At 38.8% G+C, this 24418-nt stretch overlaps 1 protein-coding gene across 1 annotated transcript; it reads right to left on the bottom strand.

Annotated features, from left to right (window-relative positions):
- Nucleotides 1-2476: 2476 nt before the first annotated feature.
- On the bottom strand, nucleotides 2477-23482 carry fign (fidgetin). Its single transcript, XM_026376995.1, has 2 exons — nucleotides 23438-23482; nucleotides 2477-4757 (listed from the first exon to the last, which is right to left on the bottom strand). The coding sequence occupies exons 1-2, from the start codon at nucleotides 23460-23462 to the stop codon at nucleotides 2521-2523; spliced, it is 2262 nt and encodes a 753-aa protein (XP_026232780.1). The 5' UTR covers nucleotides 23463-23482; the 3' UTR covers nucleotides 2477-2520.
- Between the last annotated feature and the right edge of the window lie 936 nt (nucleotides 23483-24418).

The following is a 24418-nucleotide window of genomic DNA, read 5'->3' as shown; positions in this document are numbered from 1 at the left end:
AGGGGTTGGATTACCGTTTGACCAATTACTTTGACTTGTACCACTCATCTTATGACTGGAGCTGCAGTCATAAGATGTCTATAGCCCGGATAATGTGAAAATACAACAATATATTTCTGTTGGCGAGCTTGCTAGCTTTCGTTGCTACTCTGTAGTTTCTCTGCTGTTGTCATGGACGCTATGTAACATCCTGATATGGGTCTGGAAGAGTTAATGATATCAAACAAGGTGGCAGTGATCAGTATGCACGCTGTATAATAAGAAATTTAAGGTTAAACATGTGCAATAGGCAACAAACACAAAAGAACCCCCTTAAAGAAAAACAAGGTCCTTCAGTCTCTCTGCAGTATTATATACCTAAACCTATAATTTAATCTACTTCAGTGGCATTTTTTAATGTGCAAGTGCTTTGCTTTCCTTACTGCTCAGAGGATGTAATACATTCATTACTTTTACTTCCTTTTACCAATACAGCTGTTAGACAAGATCTTTCACTGTCAGAAACATTGCATGGAAATGTAGTTATTAATGGCACCAATTAGAGATTAATAACACTCTTAACAGTTTAAACATAAAAAAAGACAATACAGAAAAATAAGACAAAAAGTGAAAATCAAAACCAGTTCTTAAAAAGGAATGCCACTCAATTCATGAATGTCAGTATAGCATAAGGAGATGAACCCATTTTTTTCTGTATACTTTATATAAAACTAATGAAATTGGTTTAAAGCCACAAAATATGCACATAACATCACTGCGAACACATTTAGATTTTCTATTTGACACTGCAGATTCATGAGCCAAACAGCAACAAGATCCACTGGCAGATGACAGCTAATACAAACTAAACTGTCCTAAGGCAAAGACAAAGTGTACACCAAACCTCATATTCAGTGGTATTCCCCTTTAAGTGCATTATGTGGTGAGAAGCAGGGTTCTTGGGATTTATCAAAATGTAAAGCTAATAGATTTTGCACACAGCAACTGTTTAGTGTTCTCTCAAAAGGCTTCCTCATCAAACAAGCATAAATCGGTGCTGACATTTTGCTGTCTTCGTGAATTTGTCTTTCAGAGATAACTGAGGTAGAAAGGAACTTAGGCTATACATAATCCTTAGGTTTCATTAATGATAAAACAGCAGCAGGATGAAATAAAATAGCTCAGGGCAGTTGTCTTCTTCAACCCCAAGATGTTTGTCTGCACCTTTCAAAATTCTCTCAGCTCTGCATTACCACAAGCTTAACAGTTTGTCTGTGAACAGCAAACTAAAGAACAGCATCACTGAATACTGTAATATGAAAATGAAGATTTTCCAAGTGATAGCCACTAGGAAATAAAACTGTCTTCCAACACAAATGGCCTCAAGGCTACAGTTCAACATACGTAATTGTCTGATTCTTTTCAAAGGCAAATCTGATATAATAATACACGTTTCCATTTCAAATTAATCCAAACATAGAGAACTCTAAACAAATTGTGTCTTGAAATTAAACCAGAATTACATCATTGTACATTCATTGTAGCAACGTTCTCATTTCATTTTGAGCTTTTTGAGGTAATATATAGCCTTACATAGTTTGATGATGGAATTTGAGATACAAGCCAAATGCTCTTGTGTTGTGTAGTGCTTTGACAAAAGCGTATGAAGTACTACACATATCATTATTCCTTTCCTGAGTTTTCGAATAGAGAACATCAAAATAATAAAAGAAAAATGGTAGGATTCTTATTTGTATGTGGAAAACTGCAAATTACTATTGTGATAATGCTTTACTGACAATTAAATAGTAATTTGTGGTTTAAATTAGAGTTACACTGAGAAATAAGAATGTGTTTTTTTGTGTTTTATCTATAGTGGAGAGAGGCTTGTACAGTAACCAAATTTACCTTTAATTTGCTAGAAAACAAATCACATCGTTCTGGCAAAAGAAAAGTATGTCAATGTCATTGTAATGAAATGATTTACACATATATTAAACCTGCGTAAGGTAATGAAGCCCCACAAAAAGTAAGCCAATTATTTTAATTTAGCTCAAATTAACCACAACTGTTCACAGACAGCACAAAACAGACACAGCTGTAGAACATTGTTCTGTTCTACTGAAAAAGATAATTTTTTGTCCCATTTTAAAGCTTCTTTTTAACATCACTAAAAAGACTGTGTGGCAAAAAAAAAAAAAAAAAAAAAAAAAAATTAAACAGCACCACCTTAGGCACTTGATAGCAACAAAATATCAAGATCAGCAAAATACTGTATGTGTTTTTATGTCTATGTGCATGTGTGTATATATACAAAAATGCGGGGATCGTCTACAAGTTAAGTTTTAGTGAACACATGGCTTCAGCCATATAAAGCATTTCATTAAATTTTACCAAAGTATGGTGTCTGGACTGTTATCTTCTGTCCAGAGGACATTTTCTGGTTTTGTTACTTTTCTTCTTCACTGAAGGCCAAACACATTCCTTTAAACCCAGTATTCAGTTGCTAGATTTAATGAAATTGTGTTTGATGGGTTTCTTTCATTGAATACAACCAAACATTTTATTCCACTCTGTGTACATGTCAAGTTCTTTTTGCGATATGCTAGGCTGGAATTTGCAAAACACATTATCAAAGTCTTGGTAGGAGACTGGTCTCATCTGACTGGGGTGGATACTTGACAGATCAGTACCAGGAATGCCATGGAGAGGACCTACTACAGCCTCCTGACAGAGCTGTGCCACATCCAGTCCTGAAAAGCCTTCTGTCCTCTGAACCAGTAGCGACATCTCTTTGTCACTAAGACAGTAGTTGTTCTGTGAAAGCAGCTGACTGATTATCTGGTGTCGTGCTGTCCCATCAGGCAGGGGGATGAGCAGTCGCTTAGTAAAGTACCTCCGTAGGGACTCTGGGATTTCTTCAGGCTTATTGGTGGAACAGACCACGATGACATGGTCCTCAGCAGAGTTCAGAATGCTGTCAAGCTGCATGAGGAGCTCAGCCTTGAGACGATTCACTGGACTCTCCTCACTGAGCTGGGCTGAGAGCAGCAGATCCACCTCGCTGATGAACACTACTGACGGCTGGCGACATCGGGCCACTAGGAAAGAAGCCTGGATGATCTTGTCCCCTTCCCCTAGCCACTTGGTCACAAGAGCTGAGCTGCTGAGTCGCAGGAAGGCAGCCCCCAGTTGGCTGGCCATGCAGCGGGCCAGCAGTGTTCTACCAGTTCCCTGAGGTCCAAATAATAAGAGGCTCCGAGGTAATGTGGCAAGTCCACTGAACATATCTGGCCTCAAAATGGGCCATAGTATCTCCTCTTTGATGGCTGCCTTGGCCATATCCAAACCCGCAATATCACTCCAGTCAACTGGAGGGCCTTGCTGAAGGATTTCTGTGGTTACCATTTCCACCACGGTGGAGTCACTATTCTTCAGTTGTTCCTCTGCAGCATGGATGGACGAGGTAGCCGTACCAATGTCAGGCCCTGATAGAGAGTGGGAGTGGTGCTGTCTGTGCTCATCAGTTTGCTCACCTATGATGGGAGAGCCAAACTTGCTGTAGGGCTCACCAGGTCTGAGATCACCCAAAGAGCTTTTGGTTGATCCATAGGATGGAGGAGTTAGTGCTCTGCCAGAGTGCATATTAAATTTTCTTTGCTGATCAGAAGCCATTGTCTGTTTTGTTGGCTTAAATGCTAAAGATGAAGCCTCAGTGTTCCTATCAAAGCCACTGCCCCTGTTTGAGTCTGAGACACTGCTGTCAGTTAATCTGTACATTGGACTCTGTGAAGAGCGCTGTTGGTTGTAGTTGAAATTACCATAGCTAGAGTCCATGTCTCCAGGTCCACTCATGTAAAAAGCTTTTCGTTTTAATGAATTAGATGTGCTGCCATTCAAAGGCGTTGGTGCAATCGGTGTATGGTTATGAGACTGGTAGGTGTAGCCAGGCAGTGTGGAAGGAGGAATTGGTGTAGGAGCTGCAATACCGGATGGCAGATAAGCAGAAGGAGGAGGTGCTCCCCCAGGGCTATAGCCAGGGCCAACAGCAGTCTGAGAGGGATACCCTGTTGGAGGATAATTGTAGCTGGGAAGGTTTGGAGACCCAGTGTTGTAGCTTGGTACTAAGGTAGGGGGAGGATGTGGGGGTTGGGGTTGTAACAGCCCAGCACTGTGCAAAGGGGATGGGTGTGGGGAGGGAAGGGCTGGGGTATTCTGGCCACTGTAGCTTGAGTGTAGGTAGGAGCCGTTGTAGCTGGCAGTATATTCCTGAGGGGGGAGGCCCGAGTGGAGAGTAGTGGCTGTGTGGCTCCCACAGTTACTGCTGGAATAGCTAGGCTCAGACAAGCTGCTGGCCACCCCTGGGGAGCTGCCTATGCTAGCTGACACATCTGTAGGGGGTAGGGCAGCTGTCATTCCAGCTTTGCTCACAGTTATAACATCTGGAGCACAGTTCATTGGGTAAATCCCCTCCTGCCAGGATTCATTCTCTGACTTTCGTCCATTCATGAGTCCACTGGTGCTATCAGAGTAGGAACACAGCAGGGCTCTTTCATTTGGGCCCTCTAAGATCCCAGAGTACTTCTCTGCATATTTCTTTAGCAGATTGGAGGCAGTCAGTGCAGAGATGTCATCATTTGCCCATGCGTACTGGTATGTTCGCTGTATGTGCCCCCGGTAGGCCTCTACTTTGTGTGCTGGTGAGCGGGTGGTGGATGAGATGTCAAAGTGTTGCTCTGCCCATTGTGGGTGCTCTGGGGTCCACTGCATCTTTAGACCTAGATATTTCACATAGAGGAAAAATATATTAAAGTAAGTACCAACTCTTAAAAAATATGACTATTGTTTTAGTATTAAATAATATTCTGTTATTTTTAAATATTATAATAAAATAATGAAACATTTCAAATACTGAGTAAAAGTCCATTTTGAATGAATATTTTTTTCCAGTTGCGTGGGTGAAGAAAAGGTGGGAAAGAAAAAGTATGATTATATAAAAAAAAAAAACGTTTCACATTTTCTTTCAGAAAATGTCCAATTGTTTCCCACATGACAAACACAAACTACTAACTGAGCATACATCATGATCAGCATGAGCATGTGGAATGTAACACCTGGTTAGTGTGGTATAATTCACCCTACACAGAGCAGAATGACACAGACATTGAGGGTCAGTCTATAATCCAACTCTCATCTGAGGCATTCTGAGACAGTTTCAAATCTGCTTGGAAGGGAGCAGCAAAGCAATCTTCCTTGGCAGCGCTCTGTTGCTTTCATCACACAAACCCCTCAGCCCAGCATGAATTACATCCACATCCAGTCTGCCTACTGCTCCCTGGTCCACAGAGTAAAGGAGGGGGGGAAATGCTTCACTTGTCTTTTTCCCTCTGTATGGCTTTAAGGTTTGAATGACATGAATAATCAAGTTATATCCTAAAGTCAGTCTGCGAATACAAGTTTTTGCATGTTATCATCTTTTACACAGTTTGGGATTATCAGAAGATGCTTCATACCCTCAAAGAATTTAGACTATTATAGAGATTACTGCTCTAAACAATCAGATACAGTGTGCAGACACATCTTACATCAACACTAATCTGACCAAAAGCTACAAGATGATATGCAAGAAAATGCATTTAACCAAACTTCCCCAAACCATTACAATAGTCCTTGCCTTTTCTATGCAGGCGTGGCACTGCAATATTTGAGTAGGTTAAGTCCATATCACAGGATTTGGGCAACAAATAGCGACTGCCCAGAGGCAGATTACAAATGCAGTGTTTGTCTGTGGATTCCCTTCTGACTCCCTCCCAGCCATTTGCCCACCCGCCACACTAGACACCAGGAGCTAATTAGCAGGATGATGCTGCACTAATTGTGTTAATTTACAAGGTTTTAGTCAAAGAGATCCATGCTATGGCTCACATGGTTGTCAACTATCCAAGCTAATGAAAAATGAAAAAAAAAAAAAAAAGCCTGAGGCAAAAAGCCAGAGCAGACAAATATTTTAGTCATACTGTGATGGTAACGAAAGGTTCACAAATCTACAGAAACTATGAAAACAAATTCTACTATCAGGGAGGACAATTACCCAAATAATTAAAATTATTAGAAAAGCTAAATATCTTTGTATCTTTGTATATAAATCAAAACCACATTTATTTTTATGCAATAAACATTTTGGTAGACAAAGCTAAGTCCCTAATGTTATGCATTCACAAGTAGTAATCACACATATTCTAGGTGAGCTATTTCATTTGTAAGTACTTCGCAGAAGTAAGAGTTTTAAAGTAAAGAAAATGTTTTTCCAGTACAGTGTGAAACATGCACCTTATGCTTTTTCTTCTTGTGATTACTACATTACAGGACATTTTTGAACACTGTTGAACATATTTTCCACATCATTCGTGAGAAAAATGTTCCCTTCAAAACAAACAAAACAGTGTTTGGGCAATCACAACTAGCACTATGTTGTCTGCCAAAAATCTTAGGCATTCACAGCATGTACTGACATTGCAGTGCAAGTAATAGGATAATGGTTTTTGTAAAATCATTAACACTCAAGCCACATTTTGTCAATAAAAAAATGCCCACAGCTCATTGAGGGAGACACTTCTATTACTGTTAATCCTCTCTGAACAATGTGCCACTTTGGTCGATCACAGAAGTGCTACTCATAAAATGTACTTGGGATCTCTGAGCATCAGATATTTTATTAAAAAAAAAAACACACACACACGCAAGACAATTATCTAAATACAGCATGAAGCAAAAAACAGACTGATAATTGCACCTTTTGCTCAAACACATACTCTTATAGATTATATTATATATATTACACTTACATTGCACTACATATGTTTTTAGCGTATTTAGATGATAACTTTGCTGAATGCCCTGCTGCTGCAACTATATTGATTGAAAAATAGCTTGATTGGCAACAGATGCAAACAAGTAGGAGGGGGTCGTATTTAAATGAGGATTCTGTGTGTTTCATTGGTGTCCACCATGGAGAGTTTGGAGAGTGACCAGCGTAAACACAAGAGGAAATTGGATCCAGAGGAATTAAAGGTGTTAGTAGAAGAGGGTAATATTCACTTTGATAAGCTACAACAACAAAATCTCACTCCTAAAACTCTTGGGAAACCAGCAACCACATAAAAGTCATCTTTGGCTTTGGCAAGAGTGTATCCTGGGTGCACAGAAAGCAGAAATATGTACACATTCTCTGTTGCATTGTGTTAATTAAGCATATGGCTGATATTTATAAGCCATATGCAAGTGAATCCTCTTGTGCTAAGTCCTTTTCAACAACTACCTGAGCCAAATAGGACTTTCTTTTGTTGTGAATTGCACACCTATGATCCAAAGTGAAAAGTGTGTTTGTCCGAGTTCTTGCATTTTGCTCTGGATGCGCCAAATGTTAAGGCATGATGATATGCTGTTCACATCAATGTTCTACCAGTGACTGAGGGACAGGACTTATAAGGGTGGTGTGGTCCACTCTAATAATAAAAAAAAGCTTTATTTCATGACTCATGAATTATGCTTTTATGCCCCCAGTTGGCTTGTGTGTTACCCTACAAGGAGTTAATTGCAATTTACAAAGCTAAAATTACAAAATTTGACTTAGGATTTAGTTTATTTACACATAACTATAACCAGCAAAGATCAGCATTACGTTTCCTTCAGTATTTTCTTACAGCACACATTTTCAACCTCTGTTGGCACTGTACCACATTTCCCACATGTTAACCTGATAATGGCAAATGCCAAATATAATTAGGAATTTAGGTTATGTAGTGAAATCAAAACAGTCCAATTCTAGATAAGATTCTGGTTCAATCATATGGGTGGTGCCAGCAACCACTAGTTTGGCATATGTCAGCACACAGGAAGATTTCTACAAACTGGCCAATAAGAATAGATTAGAATAGGGGAATCGTGCTGTTAGAGACACAGGAGATCAAATAAGCCTTTTTTGTATAAAAATCAGATGAGCCACACAGATTTCATTATTTTATTTATTTAACATGTTTTTGCACTTTTATTATCATATAATCTTGTATCAATGGATACCCCAAATATAAACACTAAATTAAGCAAAATAGGGCTACTTTAAGTGTTAAATTATTTTGTTTGTCAACCAGTTTTCCCTTATAAGGCATAGAATTTTTTTCTCAGAACATATATTTATGACATACATTATAAAGTATAGACACAAATGCACCAGTGCACACACACATACAATCACACACACGCACATGTTAAATTAGCATAATTATCTGGTACTTTGGTTTTACAGTAAAATGCTGCCCCTTATTCCACCTGCATAGAAATTCAAACACAACATCCACAGGTTCCTTTGTTTTTCTTTGAAATGGTATAATTACAGAGTGCTCTATTAGTGGAATGTTTTCAGATAGCCTAGGGGCTCACGCTCAAATTTCACTGACCAGCCACCAACAAATGGGCCTTTGTTAGACTATTGTATTTGTCCATTCATACATCAGAAAAATCCTCAATGATAAATTTAGGAATAAAAAATATTTTTTTTGTTCAAAATGTGTTGTGAGATATCTGTGTCTACCTTACGGGTTCAATTCTGATCTTAATAATCATCTGCTATTTGTGAATTTATTTGTAAAAGCATATATTTGTCTTGCTTTAAAATCCACAGAACCATCACTGACATTAAAAGTGATGTCTTTACAAATTCTGTTATATATAGCATGTTGCATCCATCCTCAGTCCAACTAGTTCTTGAAGAAAAGAAGACTAGCTGAAGCTGAACCACATTTGACATGTGATGCCATTGCGTTATGCTGCGCTATGGTGTTTAATTTCTGGTTCGGTGATCATCATTGATGAAACAGTGATGCTGACCTTTTTGGGAACTATTAATCTGGTAGCCTAGGCCGTTTTTAAGCAAACAAGAGTGGGCCTCCACTCTGTCCATCCAATTTCCCAGCGCGTAAATTGGACCGCCGCTTACACAATTCTCTATTCATTACCGTGCTGCTGAAAGGAAGCACAGAGGTGGCAGAATGGTTTTCTTTTCCTTTTTCTGTGTATGTGTGTGAGTGTATGTGTGTATGTGAGAGAGCAAGAGAGAGAGCAAAATGCCTTTCAGGAGGATTCCCAAGCATATAGAGCTGGACTTTCCTTCCTCTTTTTTGGTTTAGTGGTGGTGGTGGTGGTGGTGGGGGAGGGGGGAGAGGGGAGGGGGAGGGAGGTGAAAGCTGTTGTAATTGAAACGTGGCCTAATCAGACTCATTACCATTTTAACCAATTTGCACCACCAAAGATGCCTATTAGGTAACTGTTTAATAAGCCGCTCTTTAGAAAACTAACTGTAATGAGCTCTTTAAAGTCAGACTTGAGCGTGATTATGCACTGGAAGTGTTTTGCAGAGCCAAAGCAGACTAGTACATTTAGTCATGTACAATGTCATAATTAAGCTGCACAAACTCTGCACTTCACACCACACAATAGTCCCAGCTGAGGCAGCAGACATGCTGAAAAGTATTTATAATTACTGATCATTACAACCCTGGGATTTTCATCGCTGGACGTAAACATAATTATGGGAGCTTTTGCTTTCATTCTGTGCACACAGACCGCTCTACTTGACAAGCGTGCAAATATTGCAGACAGACAGTAATTACATTTATAAATAAAAACAAGCTCATATTCATATTTAAATTCACTGGAGATATTCTAAGTAGGGGTGGAGCAAAACATACTAATACAATGTGAAATGGTAATCGGTATGGCTAAAGAATCCTATTCATCTCACATATCAAGTTAAGACTATTTAAACTCAATTTAGAGCACCATGTGGCAGTAATTCCAATCTTTAGATGGCAGAGTGCCATTTAACCCCTCATTTAGAAAAGATATGCCTTCTTCAGTCCCTGTCTTTTCCAGGGCTACTGCCCATACATTTCACAGTCTGACCACTCATGGCAGCAAATTACTACATGTCTCTACTATCAAAGTCCACCCATCCCAGTAGAGTCAACACTAATCCAAAGATAAAGCGGAAAAGATGTCCAGTATGTCAACTGTATTTATCCAGTAAATCAAACAGCTTCCCATAACTAATAATAATACTATAACTAGTAACAAACTCAATAACACTTAGTAATACTCAACATACAGTACAGGAAGCAAAGTGAGTTAACAGTCTATTATGGTGGAGTTGTTATTGTCTAAAACTCACAAAACACCTTATCTTATAACTGTGTACTGAGGTTTGTAAATGCAAATAAAGCTTCTGCACGTGTAAAGCCATCTGCAAATACATGCAAATGCTTGCATGTACATAGTACACATAAATACCCGTTTTGAGTGAAAAATATTAGTATTTAGCCTTAAGGTCTGAAAAAAGAAAATTCTTCATTTCCACCTTTTGCATGTGAATTTTGCTACACTCTTGCCCAGAGACATGTAAATGTGTGCAGTGATTTGTCTGTAACATGGTTTGCTTTGCCCTGAGCTGAGATTCACAGACTGCATGCCGTTCACCTCGCACTGTGCCTCAGTAGCTGCACAGCCTACGTATTGTGGAAGCACCTGGTAATTGTCAGATTGCAGGGCAATAGTGGTTGTGGTTGCAGCTTTGCTGTAGAAAGACGGTCTCATGTGCTAGTTCCAAGTACATTGTCATAGACTGCAGGATGTTTAGCTTTTGAGGTGAGCACAGCTATTTAAACTCATCTTAACAGCTACAGGGAAATACTGTGATCAGTCAGTGTGTATTCAATATGTGCTTTTCTGAGTGGAGCAGAACGTGCCAGAATGATGTGTCCATAATAAACAATATGGTTTACATTACCCAGATTTTACCGTTTTGTGCAGGTACCCTGACCAACGGGTACGAATTACTAGTGCGGCTACATCAGCCCTCACTGGCTTCCCACCCACAAACGCTGCCCATTTACTTCTTCACACGTGTATTCTACACAGAGGCAAAATAAATAAATAAATAAAAGTTACAAAATGATGGAAACACATGGAATGGTCAAATTAATATACTTAAGATCACCATGCTTTTCTGGGGCTTCAACTATACCTGCCTCTATCACGGCCATGTTGCCATGATAGAGGCAGATTGGTGTTGGATTCACTTTTATAAAAAAATGACAAATCCTCCACCACAATTTAATGTAACTGTTTACTGTTAGAACAATATTGCAAATGAATGAATGAATAAATTCATGTAGTGTAATAAATGCAAACAGAAGGACAGAAAAGCCAGTGTTATTACAATCATGCTCCCCAAATTGTATTAATTTACAGCACAACATATTATTTTAACAGCAGCTGAAACTTTCTGTAACAGAATTCAACTGTTTCTGGCACAGTGCCATTGATGATTTGATGACATTTAAACTGTAATGAGAAGATGCAAATGTTCCCACTCAAAAAAAATAAATAAATAAAAAAAGAATCTGTAAAAAACACTTTTAGTTTAACTATACAATATACTCTTTTTAGATTTTATCTCACTTGATAAACAACTCTATTTAAAGTGATTGAGGACGAAAGCAGACAACACATAAAGTCCTGATATTCCTAAGTATATTCCATCCTGCCGAACGGCATCAAATGTCTATTAACTGGGAGCTGAAAATAGCAACAAATAAAGTTTTATTAAAAGCTACATTGCTTTGCTATTGTTAAAATAAATTAAATGATACACTTTTGACCCACATCTTCAGTTGGAACAAAGATTCTCTGGAGAGGCACAGACACAGTAGGGAAGTCAGAAAAATATTGAAAGATCACTATTTGGTAACAACGGGAAAAAGCTTGCAGGCTTGTTTGTTTACGCGTGATCAGTAACTTATTTGGATCCTGCTTTCCAGTGATTTTTATTGAATATAGACAGATGTTGACAATTTCATTTTTATATACACTGGATATTCTCTGGAAGTCCCATGGGTTTGTGGGCTGAGCTAATGATAAACTCTATTGGCTGGAGGGGAACATGTATTTCTCATTTTTCCCTGTAATACTGTAAATTGTGAGGTTGAGAGATTCTTTGAGCTGTCATTTCTCTGTCTCAGTGATGCTCATTAAACCATGACTCTTCAGGCCAAGAGGCCCGAGAGGCTACTACTTCCATTACTAACCTAAGTATAGCTAAATCCACACACATTCTAAACTAACAGCTCTCCACACACAAGTAGAACTTGTACACTGAATAAAACTAAGACAATTATTGGAGACAGGCTTCATAATACTGATGAATACTCAAATGGCTTGTTAGTTAAAAGAATACAGTCGCTGAACTCAAGCACTTGGTCAAACTTGTTTAACCATATAGCACATGTACAGTAGAGGCAGTGGTTTTTGCGAGTCTATGAACTTGGCTACCCTTCCTCTCAAGGGATCACTTACACACTTCAAAAGAGAAGAGAGGCAGATTGTGACCTTGCTACATGAAAGCTCATTGACCAAAAAGCTACTCACTAACATCTTCATTCCCCAAAGTCCTGTTACCCCAAGGAAAACTCCAATCAAAGAGGAACAGGCCAGTGGGAAAAAAACACAGAGTAAAGAGAACATTTTGGTAAGAGTTTCTGGTTTTTCATCACATTTAGCACTTTTACTGTAATGACACTGGGAAGCAGTCATTTGATTTACAAACCAACAGACCAAACCCCATTGGAAATTAACGGATTATCTTGTTCACTGGTCCGATTCACAACTGTGATTACCTCACACTTCCAACCATTAGACTTTACAGCTGTGTTAACCTGGGAAAGACAAGAAGGAAATCACATTTTGAACCCATCTCATTGTTCGCAGTGTGAGCTTTAGACACAACTCGGCTAGCTGCACAGCCGAACAGTAAAGATGCACTCTACTTTTCTATCTTTTAGCATTTTATGACATGAAGGCATTGAACAAAGACAATTTTCTCTATGACAGACATAACACAACACTGTTAATAAGACGATAAGACCCACATAAAGAAAAAAACTAGGACTAAAAGGACTAAAACTAAAGACCTTATTTATTTGAATTTGCCTAAAATCCTTTCACATTGTAGGAAAAAAAACAGGGCCATCTGTTGTTCTGTTTATCCTGTCCTGCACATTTAAGTGATTAAAAGTTTAAATTGAACTCTAATTGAAAATACCCGAAAAAAGGCTGTTTTCCTGTGACTGCTGCCGGCTTTTCGTCAGCGCATTCTGAAGCATTCTGTGGTATCGACTGCAAGTCTCAAAGAAGGTCACTTCTCCAACACAAGCCAGGCAAAAGGTGAAATGAGACAACTGAAGCAATCTTAGGTCAATATGAAATAGAAATCTCTCAGCTATACTGTAATAAAGTTACTGAAGTGAAGTAGTGAAGCCATAAAGGGGAACTTTTACAAGGAAAGAGCTGTCTAGAAGATTGGTTCGCCCACTGGCAAACAATGGCTTCTAAGAGCTAAGGTGGCATGGTCAATTCAGTACCATGAAGCTGAATCACAGCATTCACTTTTAAAAGTTAAGTTTGATTTTATAACAAATGTAATATTTCCTATTTTTATGTATTTTTTGTATGCAACAGAAATGTTGTCATGAGAAGTAGCTTCTTCAGTCCGAGGTCAGACTGGAAAAAGAATGAAGTCCAGTTGCCATGACTCAACTTCCAGATAATTTCGCCTGGTTGACTGAGAACATTTAACGATTCAATATGATGTTAATACATATTGTACTTCTTTAGTTCTTTAATAAATCTCAGCTCTGATTCTTTCAACAATATATTGACAAGTTTTAAACTTTAAAACTGAATGGATGGTCAAAGTCTAGTACTCGCTCAAAATCAGCTTTTACTGTATAACAACATTAACCAGTCAAAAGCAGGAGATGGTTATGGTTTCTGTTTGTCCATATACATTATTGTAAATATAGACCAAGAAACCAAAATAGTACAAAACATTAATTATTAAGAAATATTTCCCCTTTACAAATGGCTTTCACTCTTACGCAACACATCCATATGCATGCTGTAGCCAGGCAACACTGTAAATGTCTCAGTAGTGTTAATTCTATAAATGACAGACTGTCAGTGTCCACTGAACGCAACTGCAAACCATGGTGAGGTAGGTGGATGAGAGAGAATCAACCTTCAAAGAATTCAGTGCTTTGACAGAAATGAGGCAAGAAAGCAGTGCAATGGAAATATTCCAGAGCATTCTTTAATAGATTATAAAATGAAGAAGGAAAAAAGGTTAATCTGTGGCACAAAGCAATTGAGAAAAAATAAATTAGATAATAGAAATTGAGAAGTAGGCATTTCAAATATTCCTTCATTCATTTGTTCAGCAAGCACCTTGCAGGTGTTATAGCCCCATTTCTCAGGTAAGTTCAAAAGGAGTGAATATTCCTCTACAAAGCAAACATTATCATGAACAGAATAAACAGACACAAAACATGAACATCAACCTCAACATGCAGTTCTTTATGCAGCTTAAAGTAATGATTGTTCCACATTGTGCTGTATTTGCATGTCCAGAGTTCAACCAATTAAAAGCTAATTAATTAGACACAATTCTATTAAGAAACAAATCTCACTCATCAATATACACAACCCAGGGGTCGCCCACTGCTCAAATGTGAATTGGATCTTTGCACCACATGGACGGGAGAATAGCACAATAGCGCTACTAGAGCTCACAAAAACACTTTGGTACAGATTTATCCGATGGAGCATGATCTCATCAGTGCTGATAGATTTTACTTCCCTGGACAGAAAGCGGAATGAGGACGTGTCACTTGGACATACAACGTTATCTCAAATCAAACACCTCACCCTTGTCTTAATAGACACCCTACTAAGAAAATGGCGGGATGTTTGATATCACAGCTCCCAAATGTTCATTTGTTACCATACGTTACACAATGTGCACATATTTGCACTCATATATCGCCTTTCACATCCTTGCAAAACCTGCGGGTTTAACAAAAAATTTAGAAACAAAAAAAAGGAAAGAGTTTTGGATCACTTTGAGTTTTCAACTTTTAAGTGCTGCACAACAGTACTAAAATACAAATAGAAACAAAACCTATTTTCTTTTGGTAGAATTAGATGGTAAATTGTGCTATATTGTGTCTTTAAATACAACTTTGCATTAATTTCACACTGATGCCCTTCCATTGCATCCCGAGCTATTGATTCCTTAGAAGTCTTTCCAAGTAAGATTAGCCAGAATGAATATGTACTAGAAAATCATTTTTCATTTATGTAATGTTGCCTTTCCCTTCAGCAAAAACATTCTGCTTTTGTTTTAGGGCCAGTGCTGTACAAAACTATCCTAAATAAAGCTACTAGGTCAAGCATGTATGAACTTTCTATTCAAACATGTTCATTACAGTATTCTGTGTATGTGACACAGTCACAAGAACTGGAGCTTTAGTTTCAATTTTGTGAAATTGTCAATGTCCTGAAAAAACAAAACTATAGCTACTCTTACACTGACATAACAGAAGAAGTACAGTTCATATAATGGTAGGGGTCCTTCATGGTCTATGACTGCAAGCTTTCATGAAATCTTTATAAAGTGCTTGCTTGATTCTTAACTGCACACTGGATGAATGTCTTATCTTGCATGTGCCAGCTTTCTAATACAATGAGTGCTTAAAAGAGGAAAGTGGGCAAACGGCCTGCTGGCAGAAATATGCAATAAAAAACATCTAGTTCACAGTTTTTGCCTCTCTTACAGGTTATGTGCATACTGTTAATAAATCTGCCTCTGGCTAGTGAGAGTTCCCTTGATGAATCGTGTACGGCCGACTGTGCATCTTAGTATACTAGTCCACTTCGTACAAGGCAATTCGTACAGCCTTGCTCATTTGGGTATGCATGAAATAACAATATCCTACTGGGAGCGTTCTAAGTTTCAAACACTTGGGGTCAACTACACAAGCAGATTCCACATGTGCAGCCCGTGGCCACTGAGGTCTGGAATCTACCTCCCTCCTGGCTGGGTGACGTTGCATGTTCTATTTCCAGACCGAGGGTTGAAGTGAGGCTGCTGGGAGTGTAACACTGACCTACATGACCTGTGGCCTAGAAAAGCTGCCTGAAGCTCTGCACGCTAAAAACTCTGCACTCCTTTGCTACAGCCTTTCAAAGTCAAACAAAACCTTTACGCATAGCATGTGTCTTTTCATGCCAAACGATTTGCATCCTTTTTATTCACATCTTTGACTCGTAGTCAATGTATTCCTTGCTGTTGTGGAGCCTCATGCTCACTCTCTGAAGTCTCAAGTGGGAAGAAAGAAGGAAGTTGAAGAGGAAAAACTGCTTTACTTTCAGGCCCAGTGTCTACAGGCTACATGTCTCCAGTCATCTGTCACTAGTTTACATACATACTATGACACTTCCTCTCTCTGTGGGAACCCGTTGTCACCACTTGGCCGCCAGCAGAGGCTGACTGGGTGCTAGATGGGTCTCCCCCAGGTACCTCTAGGGAGCCACATTAGGCCTAACTGACAGACTGACAGGAACATACAGGCAGGCACACACACATACAGTTCATCCCTTGCCCAAGCGCTCACTCCTCCTCCTACAGTACGCCAGCTCACATGCTCCCAAGGCATGCCACACTTTGCATAAAGCAGTGACTTTGCTCTACATCCATATTTTTTTTCAGACACAAAATTATTTTTCACCCCTCTAGCCTCTCCATGCTACATGGAAGTTTTGAAATGAATAATGGAAACAACAGAGCGGAAGACTCATGGGATCCATTTAAAGATGTGGGAGCGGCAATGCAGTCAGGGTTTGGACTGCAGAAACATCATGATCCAAGTAAATGAATCTGCTATTGTTCTGTATTGTATAGAAACTCTCGTAGAAAGTGTGTCAACAATGACATGTAAATTCATTTTCCTTTAGATCAGGAGAGCTTTAGAGAAACAATTAAAATACTCCTATAGTTTTTAGTTCACTCTAGGACAGAAATGATCTGTGGGGAAACTGAGTTGGACACACTATGCTACAAACACCAAAGATAAAACGTTCTGTACTACACAGATATAAGACTAGATTGCACACATGGAGTAATACTTTTTTTAAACAAAACATAAACCACCATAGACAACACAAAGGAATAAATGGCTCAATTTCCCTTTCTAAAGTGGGACTTTAGCTAAACTGTGCGTAGCTTTTCTCAGCGAAATGTTCATTTGGTATTTCCACCTTGTCTCCCCAGATAGTATGAGTGGAAGTGAGCGAGTGAGCACGGGGCAGTCCACCATAACAGCTATTTTAGACCATGCAAAGTCAACATAACTCCCTGAGGTGATTTCCTGATAATGAACACAAAAGAAGTGTCAGCCCTCATAAAGCTCTGTGATGACGGTGAACTCTTGAGCGCTCATTTTTTGCACTCTTATTTTTCTCATTTAAATTAATCTAATTCCACATGGACTCCAAGAGGGACTGTCAAATAGGCCACACACAAGACAAGACTTTCAGTGACTATTCACTTACACCGTGCAAGTGACACTCTTGTTTGAAAAGAGACAAAAAGCTTTAAGAGATCAAATGATTCACTGTACATTTATTCATTAATCAGTAATCAAAATACAATACTGATATAATACTGTTTCATACTTAATTATAACCCTGGGTTCAACTCCATTCCTAACACCTGCTAATAAAAGTTATTTGTGGTTTATAAGGCAGCACCACACGTTAATCATCCGTCCACAATAAATACATCATATCTCCAGCTATTCCTAAATATCAAGTTGTTGTACCTCACTTCTGCATAGGCTGCTGTGGTCACATCACAGTGTCACCGCAGACACCCGCCGCCTTCTACCCCCTCCCACTACCTCGCCTTCCTTTCCCTCCACTCAGGCTCATCAAACCTCAACCCATCCTCCCCCCATTCCTGGATTCAAGGATCCCACTGCCAGCACCTGGCAGGATGCCAAGGTGTGAACCACCCGACTCTACGGAGGATGAATGAATCTCTGAGAACTTTGTGAAAACCACTGACAGCTCACATCTCATGTGATCATTGTTGAGCTAACTGTATAAAATATCAGGCTGAAGCAATTAAATAAAGACGTGATGAATGGGAGAATAAAAACAGTCAAAAAAATGAACTTCTGTACTTAAAGCAAACACATGCTGATGAATAGAAATATCAATATTAATTCAGGTGTGCACTTCAGTACATATATTATAACAATATAATAATAATTGATACTTTAAAAATCCCCATGGGGAAATTCTTGCGGTAAGGCAGCTCCTTTAAAGCTCCAAGGGAATGAGGTTAAATTTTTTGTCCAGGGACACTTCAACATGTAGCCAGGAATTGTGGGGAACTGGGAGTCGAACCACCAACCTTGGGGTTCACAGACGACTGCCCTATCAACTGAGCATTGTCATTACTAAAATAGCAAAATAAAAATCTACACTAATTTACTATTTTTGTTGCAGATACATATTTTAACTTTCATTAAATTTGAGAACAAGCTACATTTTTGTAGAGCACAGAGCATTGGGATCACAGTTACTGATTAAGATATGTCAGCATCCAGAAAAATATGAGGATTTGCATAAAAAAAAGTTGGCATCTCAAACATGTACTACTTAGAATAACCTATAATGAAACTGACAAATGATGTTGTGAAAAGTTGAGTAAAAGTACTTAAAGGCTCTCTAATTCCATAGGTTTTCAGTCTAGCTAGAATGACGGCCTCGATTACAAGATTAGTCAGAACACAAGAGGAATTTCAATACAGCAAAATATTGAGTTTTCTCTTATCCTCTTGTGAAAGCCTTGCTGCTCTCTCACAATACGAAACTCCCCAACAGCAGGCAATAATAAAAAACACCTTGGAAGAAGGACAGGAAAAAACACCTCTCTCTTCACCAAGGTTATTCAATGATAAGCAACAGCACTCAGGCATACAATGACGGCTCAAAGTGCCAGCTATTTTCAAAAGTCATGGAGTTGTAGATTTTGTTAATCATAGTCCTTGAGGTCTGGATATTCACTGCCTGAGAGTAACAGTAAATAACCTGGACAAAGAAATAATTTAAATACGTAAAAGCAGATTTATTGTGAAGGACGTAATGTACGATTTCCTTTGGATGTCTAACGTGTGCAGGCTGTTGTCTAGAGCTGTCTACCACCTCTCCATTCAGACCTTGTGCATATAGCAACAAGCCCATTTCACTCTTAGCCAGACAAATGCAATTTTATTAATAATGTTAAGGGCGTGACAAAGGTTACATTAACAAAACAAGCTCTGTGGACAAATGATGTGTTTTTTTGTGTTTTTTTTTCTTGCTAGGTATGAACAGAATACTGTGAGCCAGACAACTCTCTAGACATTGCCTATCTTTGCTGAACTAAAGAAAAGAAAATCTCCAATCTGGCCACTAAAAAAAAAAAAATCAAGATTGTTGCATGGCTAATTAAAATGTAAACAGTGTAATGAGGACATCAGTGATTTAGGCAAACGTCTCTCTGGTTGCCACTGGGGGTATGATAATTACAGAGGCAAATCTATGAATGCACATGAATCTCCTACAAGTCCAGATTAAAAGCCTTAGTGCTAAACCTAGTTTAGTACACCTGGGGACTGTCTATTCTAGCCAATCCCCAACAGGCTCGGAGCTGCCTCGTCTCCTTATGAGTGCAGAGACACATCATGTGGAGGAGATGAAACAAAGCCCCTGTTTCAGTGTGTCGAAAAGAAAGAGAACAAGCAGTTTAAAGCAACAAATTTATACTATATTATATATATATATACTCTGAGAAATAATACGTCTGGGATACGTGGCCTGAATAATTATAAAAGTAACGACCTGACTTATGAACATATTTCTCATATGATCATTTAGTCATTAGTGACCCTCCAAGCTCCATGAGCACATTATGCTTTATGGTGGGGATCAATATCAACATCACAGGATGAGTGAATGACAAGTTTCTTTGCAAGGATTTAGAAAGAGAACAAGGCATTGTGCCCTACCTCATGCTGGTTCTTGAAAAAAAAAAAAAAATGCACAAAGAAAAGAGACAAGCAGACCGGCCGCATACACGCAAGCGCACATGGACCCCCCCCACACACACACGTACACACAGATTATGTGAACACACACAATCACATGTCTGCACATAATGTGTAAAAAATAAAAACGCAATATAAATCTAAAAGAGCAGTGTGAATTGCAGGCTGCGCTGAAAGTATGACTCTGCTTGGTTCCTTCTTATGCAGCATCTGTCGTTATATTCACTAGTGTCTGTTAAACTAAATTAAACTACAAGTATTTTATCTGAATTAGAAGAAAAATAAAATGAGCTAGGAGACATATGAAGGCTAAGTACAAGCAGCCAATGGTAGGCACATGCATTTTAGAAAATGTCTATGCCATATGCTGTCACTCAGAGGGAAAAAAAAAAACTGAGCAGACAGTCGCTGTGTCTAAATGAGATGGTAGGAGGAGGAGGAGGAGGGGAGAGAAAGGGAGGATGTCAAGGATTCATGGTCCTTCATCTTTGCAGTAGAGCAAACACATCCCTCAGTATACAACAGACAGCTGCCTCCACTTTCTAATGCAGTCCAACTTAGATCACTGCAAGAATTGTCAGTGTGGAGAGAAACACGCAAAGATAACATAGCAAGCTGCCATGAGGGAAACGACAGAGATGTGGATACAAGAAAGGGAGACAGACAGAGAAAGAGAGCATAAGAAGGGAGGGAGGGAGGAACATGTTGAATGCTTAGAAGATTTTTGGCCATTTTACCTCAAGTCTGACTTCACTGGGGACTCCCTGGCTTTTTATATGAAAAACAGGAACGACACCACTTTACATATTTACTTAAAGATGACAATCCTGCACTGATCTCACACAATATAGTCAAGGGTCTGAATGGGATAGATCCTTCTGTAAAGATGAACATTTCATCAATCTACAAAAGCCTTGCAAACATCCCAAGGGGTGTTTACACCGAGTCAGCTCCAGTTATCCACAGGTCAGCTTAAATTGTCATCATAAGTGTACATATATGAAGTGTTTCAGTCCTGTCTTACTGCTCTTCCCTATAGTAATGGTAATTTTAGCTCACAGTGTTACATATACAGTATCAGATTATGCACATTCAGAGTAATAAAATTGGTTTACACAAAAATATGATCTGCCTTCATAAAATAAAGAATAAAAGTGATCTACTGTGTGTTATAATAGTCGCCACAGTAGAAAACAGTGACTTTTTAAAAACCAACTTTCTTTGTGTGTTGCAGTTAGTACACAAAAACAAAATCTGGGCTTCTAAAGCAGCATTTTACGAGATAAAAAAAAAAGAAGATTTATAAAATAGATGACAATCCTGCACTGATCTTATGCAATCAGTTGAAAATGCTTTGGGAATTATGATTTGGACAACATAAAAAACCTCACAGTGCACTGACTGCACTGCGGAAATGAGAACTTCTGCTTTGGCCACCATCTGCCTGCAAGTCCTTTGTCAATATAACACAACTAAATATAACAGTTCCACTATGCTTATGTCACTGAGAAATATGCGTATGTAATTTAGTTTAAATTACTTCACTGGTCTTGTTATTATTTACAGTCACTCAGTGTGAACATGTGTGACACCCTGTAAATAGTGTGATGAAAGCAGGTAAAAGCAGCAGCTGTTGTCAGAGATTTGTGTCAAACAACAACTCAGACTGCCATCGCAAGTGCTATCGTATTAGAAATAAACAGAGCTGTCAGCTTCTTTCCATGCACACCAGAGGTGCCCAGGGTTAAGTAAGGACCTGCAAAATCAACTAACACACTGCAGGAGCTCAGACATGGAACCTTTCCAGGGCTTGAACTCTGATAAATATCCTCAGGTAGTACTTATAATTATTATGGAAAAATCCGACAGAGGGGTTTGATAATTGCAAGAGTGTTTCTGAAAACTCAATGTGAACATTAGAATTGTGATTTTTTAGAAGTTGAATTATGCGGTTCCAAATGAGAAATTGTATATTTAAAGAGAATGTATATGGTATCTATATTTACAGATTAAGATATAATTTATTACTTCTAACAATTTGCCATCCTGTTCAGTATCCATACCTGAGCTGCCCACATCAAAATTCTTTTGTAATAACATGGATCGGGCGGAGGGCGTCTAAATTTGAAAAACATAAAAATCCGAGCAACAAATTTAATACCCACTTCTACAAAAACACATTACAACCAAACACTCCAACATAATGAATGTGGTAGTAATGTACATTTTTTTTTTTTTTTTTGCAAATGAGTGACGGATGCTGCAATGCTGTTATTTTTTGAAGAGGAATCAAAACATACTTCAGCTCACCGCTGATGATGGTAATTTGCTCTTAAAGCAAAACATGCAAATGAAATGTGTGAACACAATTAAGTAAATTGTTCTATGGAGGTGGAAAAGGTTCACTTAGGACAAAGTGTTTGGAAAAGAGAGACAGCACACAACTTGTTACTTCTCCTGACTTTGTGTGTCTAATGCTCACGTCCATTTATTGGCTTGTCACAAACCATTTCCACTGGCACATGCACAACAGCTATTTCTGACGCTGCCTGAACTAATTTGTGAGCAAGTCAGATTTAGTTTCACCAGTGAATTTTTGCAGCGTGTGTAAAGTAGATAAAAACACACGACAACTTTCTAAATGAGACCTATGTCAAGTCTAAATGTGTGTGTGTGTTTTCCTTGATGTCAATCTACTGTATAATGTTTTTCACCTGTACCTGTTCAATAACAAAATTGTCAATATAGTATGGCATCATTATAATGCCGGTATATTAATCTATTATTTATTTTCTAGTCACCAATAGATTTTTGTTTTTACTGCAAACTAGTATATTTGTGATGCAACTTGTGCTAACTGTGAACCTGAGACACCATCTAGTTCATTCTAGTTTTCATATAAACCACGCCTTACATTAAAAAAGGTCATATAAATTATTTAGGGGCTAGTTTTTAATTTATGGTTAAATTATGACTCAAAACACAGATTCCCCACATGCACACACATACACACAAACTGTTTAAAATCAGGTGGGCTGAACATTTGCATCCTTGCTGGATATATTCCCATCCACTGTATCAATCAGGCAATATAAAATCATATTGTTAAAGATATGCATGCACAAGTGCAATGAAAAGGAGAGAGTTAAAGTCAGTTAGAAATCAAAACTAATTCAAATGGGGCAAATTTTCTAACCTTCATCAGCCACCTGGAACCTAATTGAGACACACAGTGCGCTCTTATTTCTGCAGAGTTTGAATTAAATAAACTTGAAGATGAACCATGCATGCACAAAGGAAAAAGAAATACAACACTGCAATAACAGCGCATTTGGAAAAAATATATGACAAAATAGGACAAATATGAAATAAATATTAATATAACAATAATAAAGGTAATTACAAAATGGACATACCATAAATACTGGTGCTAGTGATCATGTCTTCAAGCCTAAAAACAAGAGGAGAGGGAAAACAGCAGAATCGGGATTTTTTTTCACGAGGAGGAATTCCAAAGGTTGCTTCTCAACACAGCCACTTTCCCCCCTCAGAGATCGTATTTCACAACTTTAACACGCATGGTCTCTCGTTCTTTCCTCAGGTCTTCATTTAGGCCGTGCAATTAAGAAACAACGCGAATCAAGTGGAACGGAACACGCGAGTCAAATGAAATAATAACAACAATAATAATAATAATAACACAACACACACACACACACACACACATATATAAAATAAAAGCCCAGGACGCAGACGCCAAAGCCACGCAGGCACCGACTGCAGCCTGTCACTTCTTTCGCGAGTTGAAACAAGAACATAGGAAAAGCATGTGGGAGAGTGGAGATGACATAAAACACACATTCTTCATGCCGCCCATTAGAGGAAGAGGCTAAACCAGCGTGATGCCCCCCCCCCCTTCCCCACCCTCCCTTTACTTTTAAAATAGATTACTTGCCAGCAGTTGTCCCACTAAGAGCGCAATGACAAGCCATCTATTAACCTCCCGCCTGCAGTTATCGCCGCAAGTTTTATTCAGGCTGACATGCAAAAAAAAAAAAAAAATACAAAAAAAAAAACAACTTCTCATTGTGGGAAAGTTATTTAAGAGGCTGCTTCCAGCCGGGTCCGCAACCATATCTTCAAACCGCGTAAGGAGGGGAGGGGGGGGGGGGGGGTGATTAGAAATTGCGATGCCGGTCTAGTCCCAAAACTTCATAGCTGCTATTTGGTCTCGCCTGAACCTGTGACAAGTCATTTTTTTTGCTTTAGGAGAAATTTGCAGGATGAGCGGACGCGGACTGCGCTGCAGCTCCCGTAATGCGCGACACCGTCTCCGTGCGAGCGTTTTTGCGCGCATAAGGAGAGGAGGGAGGTGGTGGTGGTGGTGGGGGGGGGGG

This window comes from Anabas testudineus, chromosome 21, assembly GCF_900324465.2.
Source record: "Anabas testudineus chromosome 21, fAnaTes1.2, whole genome shotgun sequence".
Classification (NCBI taxonomy): Eukaryota; Metazoa; Chordata; class Actinopteri; order Anabantiformes; family Anabantidae; genus Anabas; species Anabas testudineus.
Note: the sequence above shows the minus strand (reverse complement) of the source record. Positions and strands in the feature narration are given on the sequence as shown.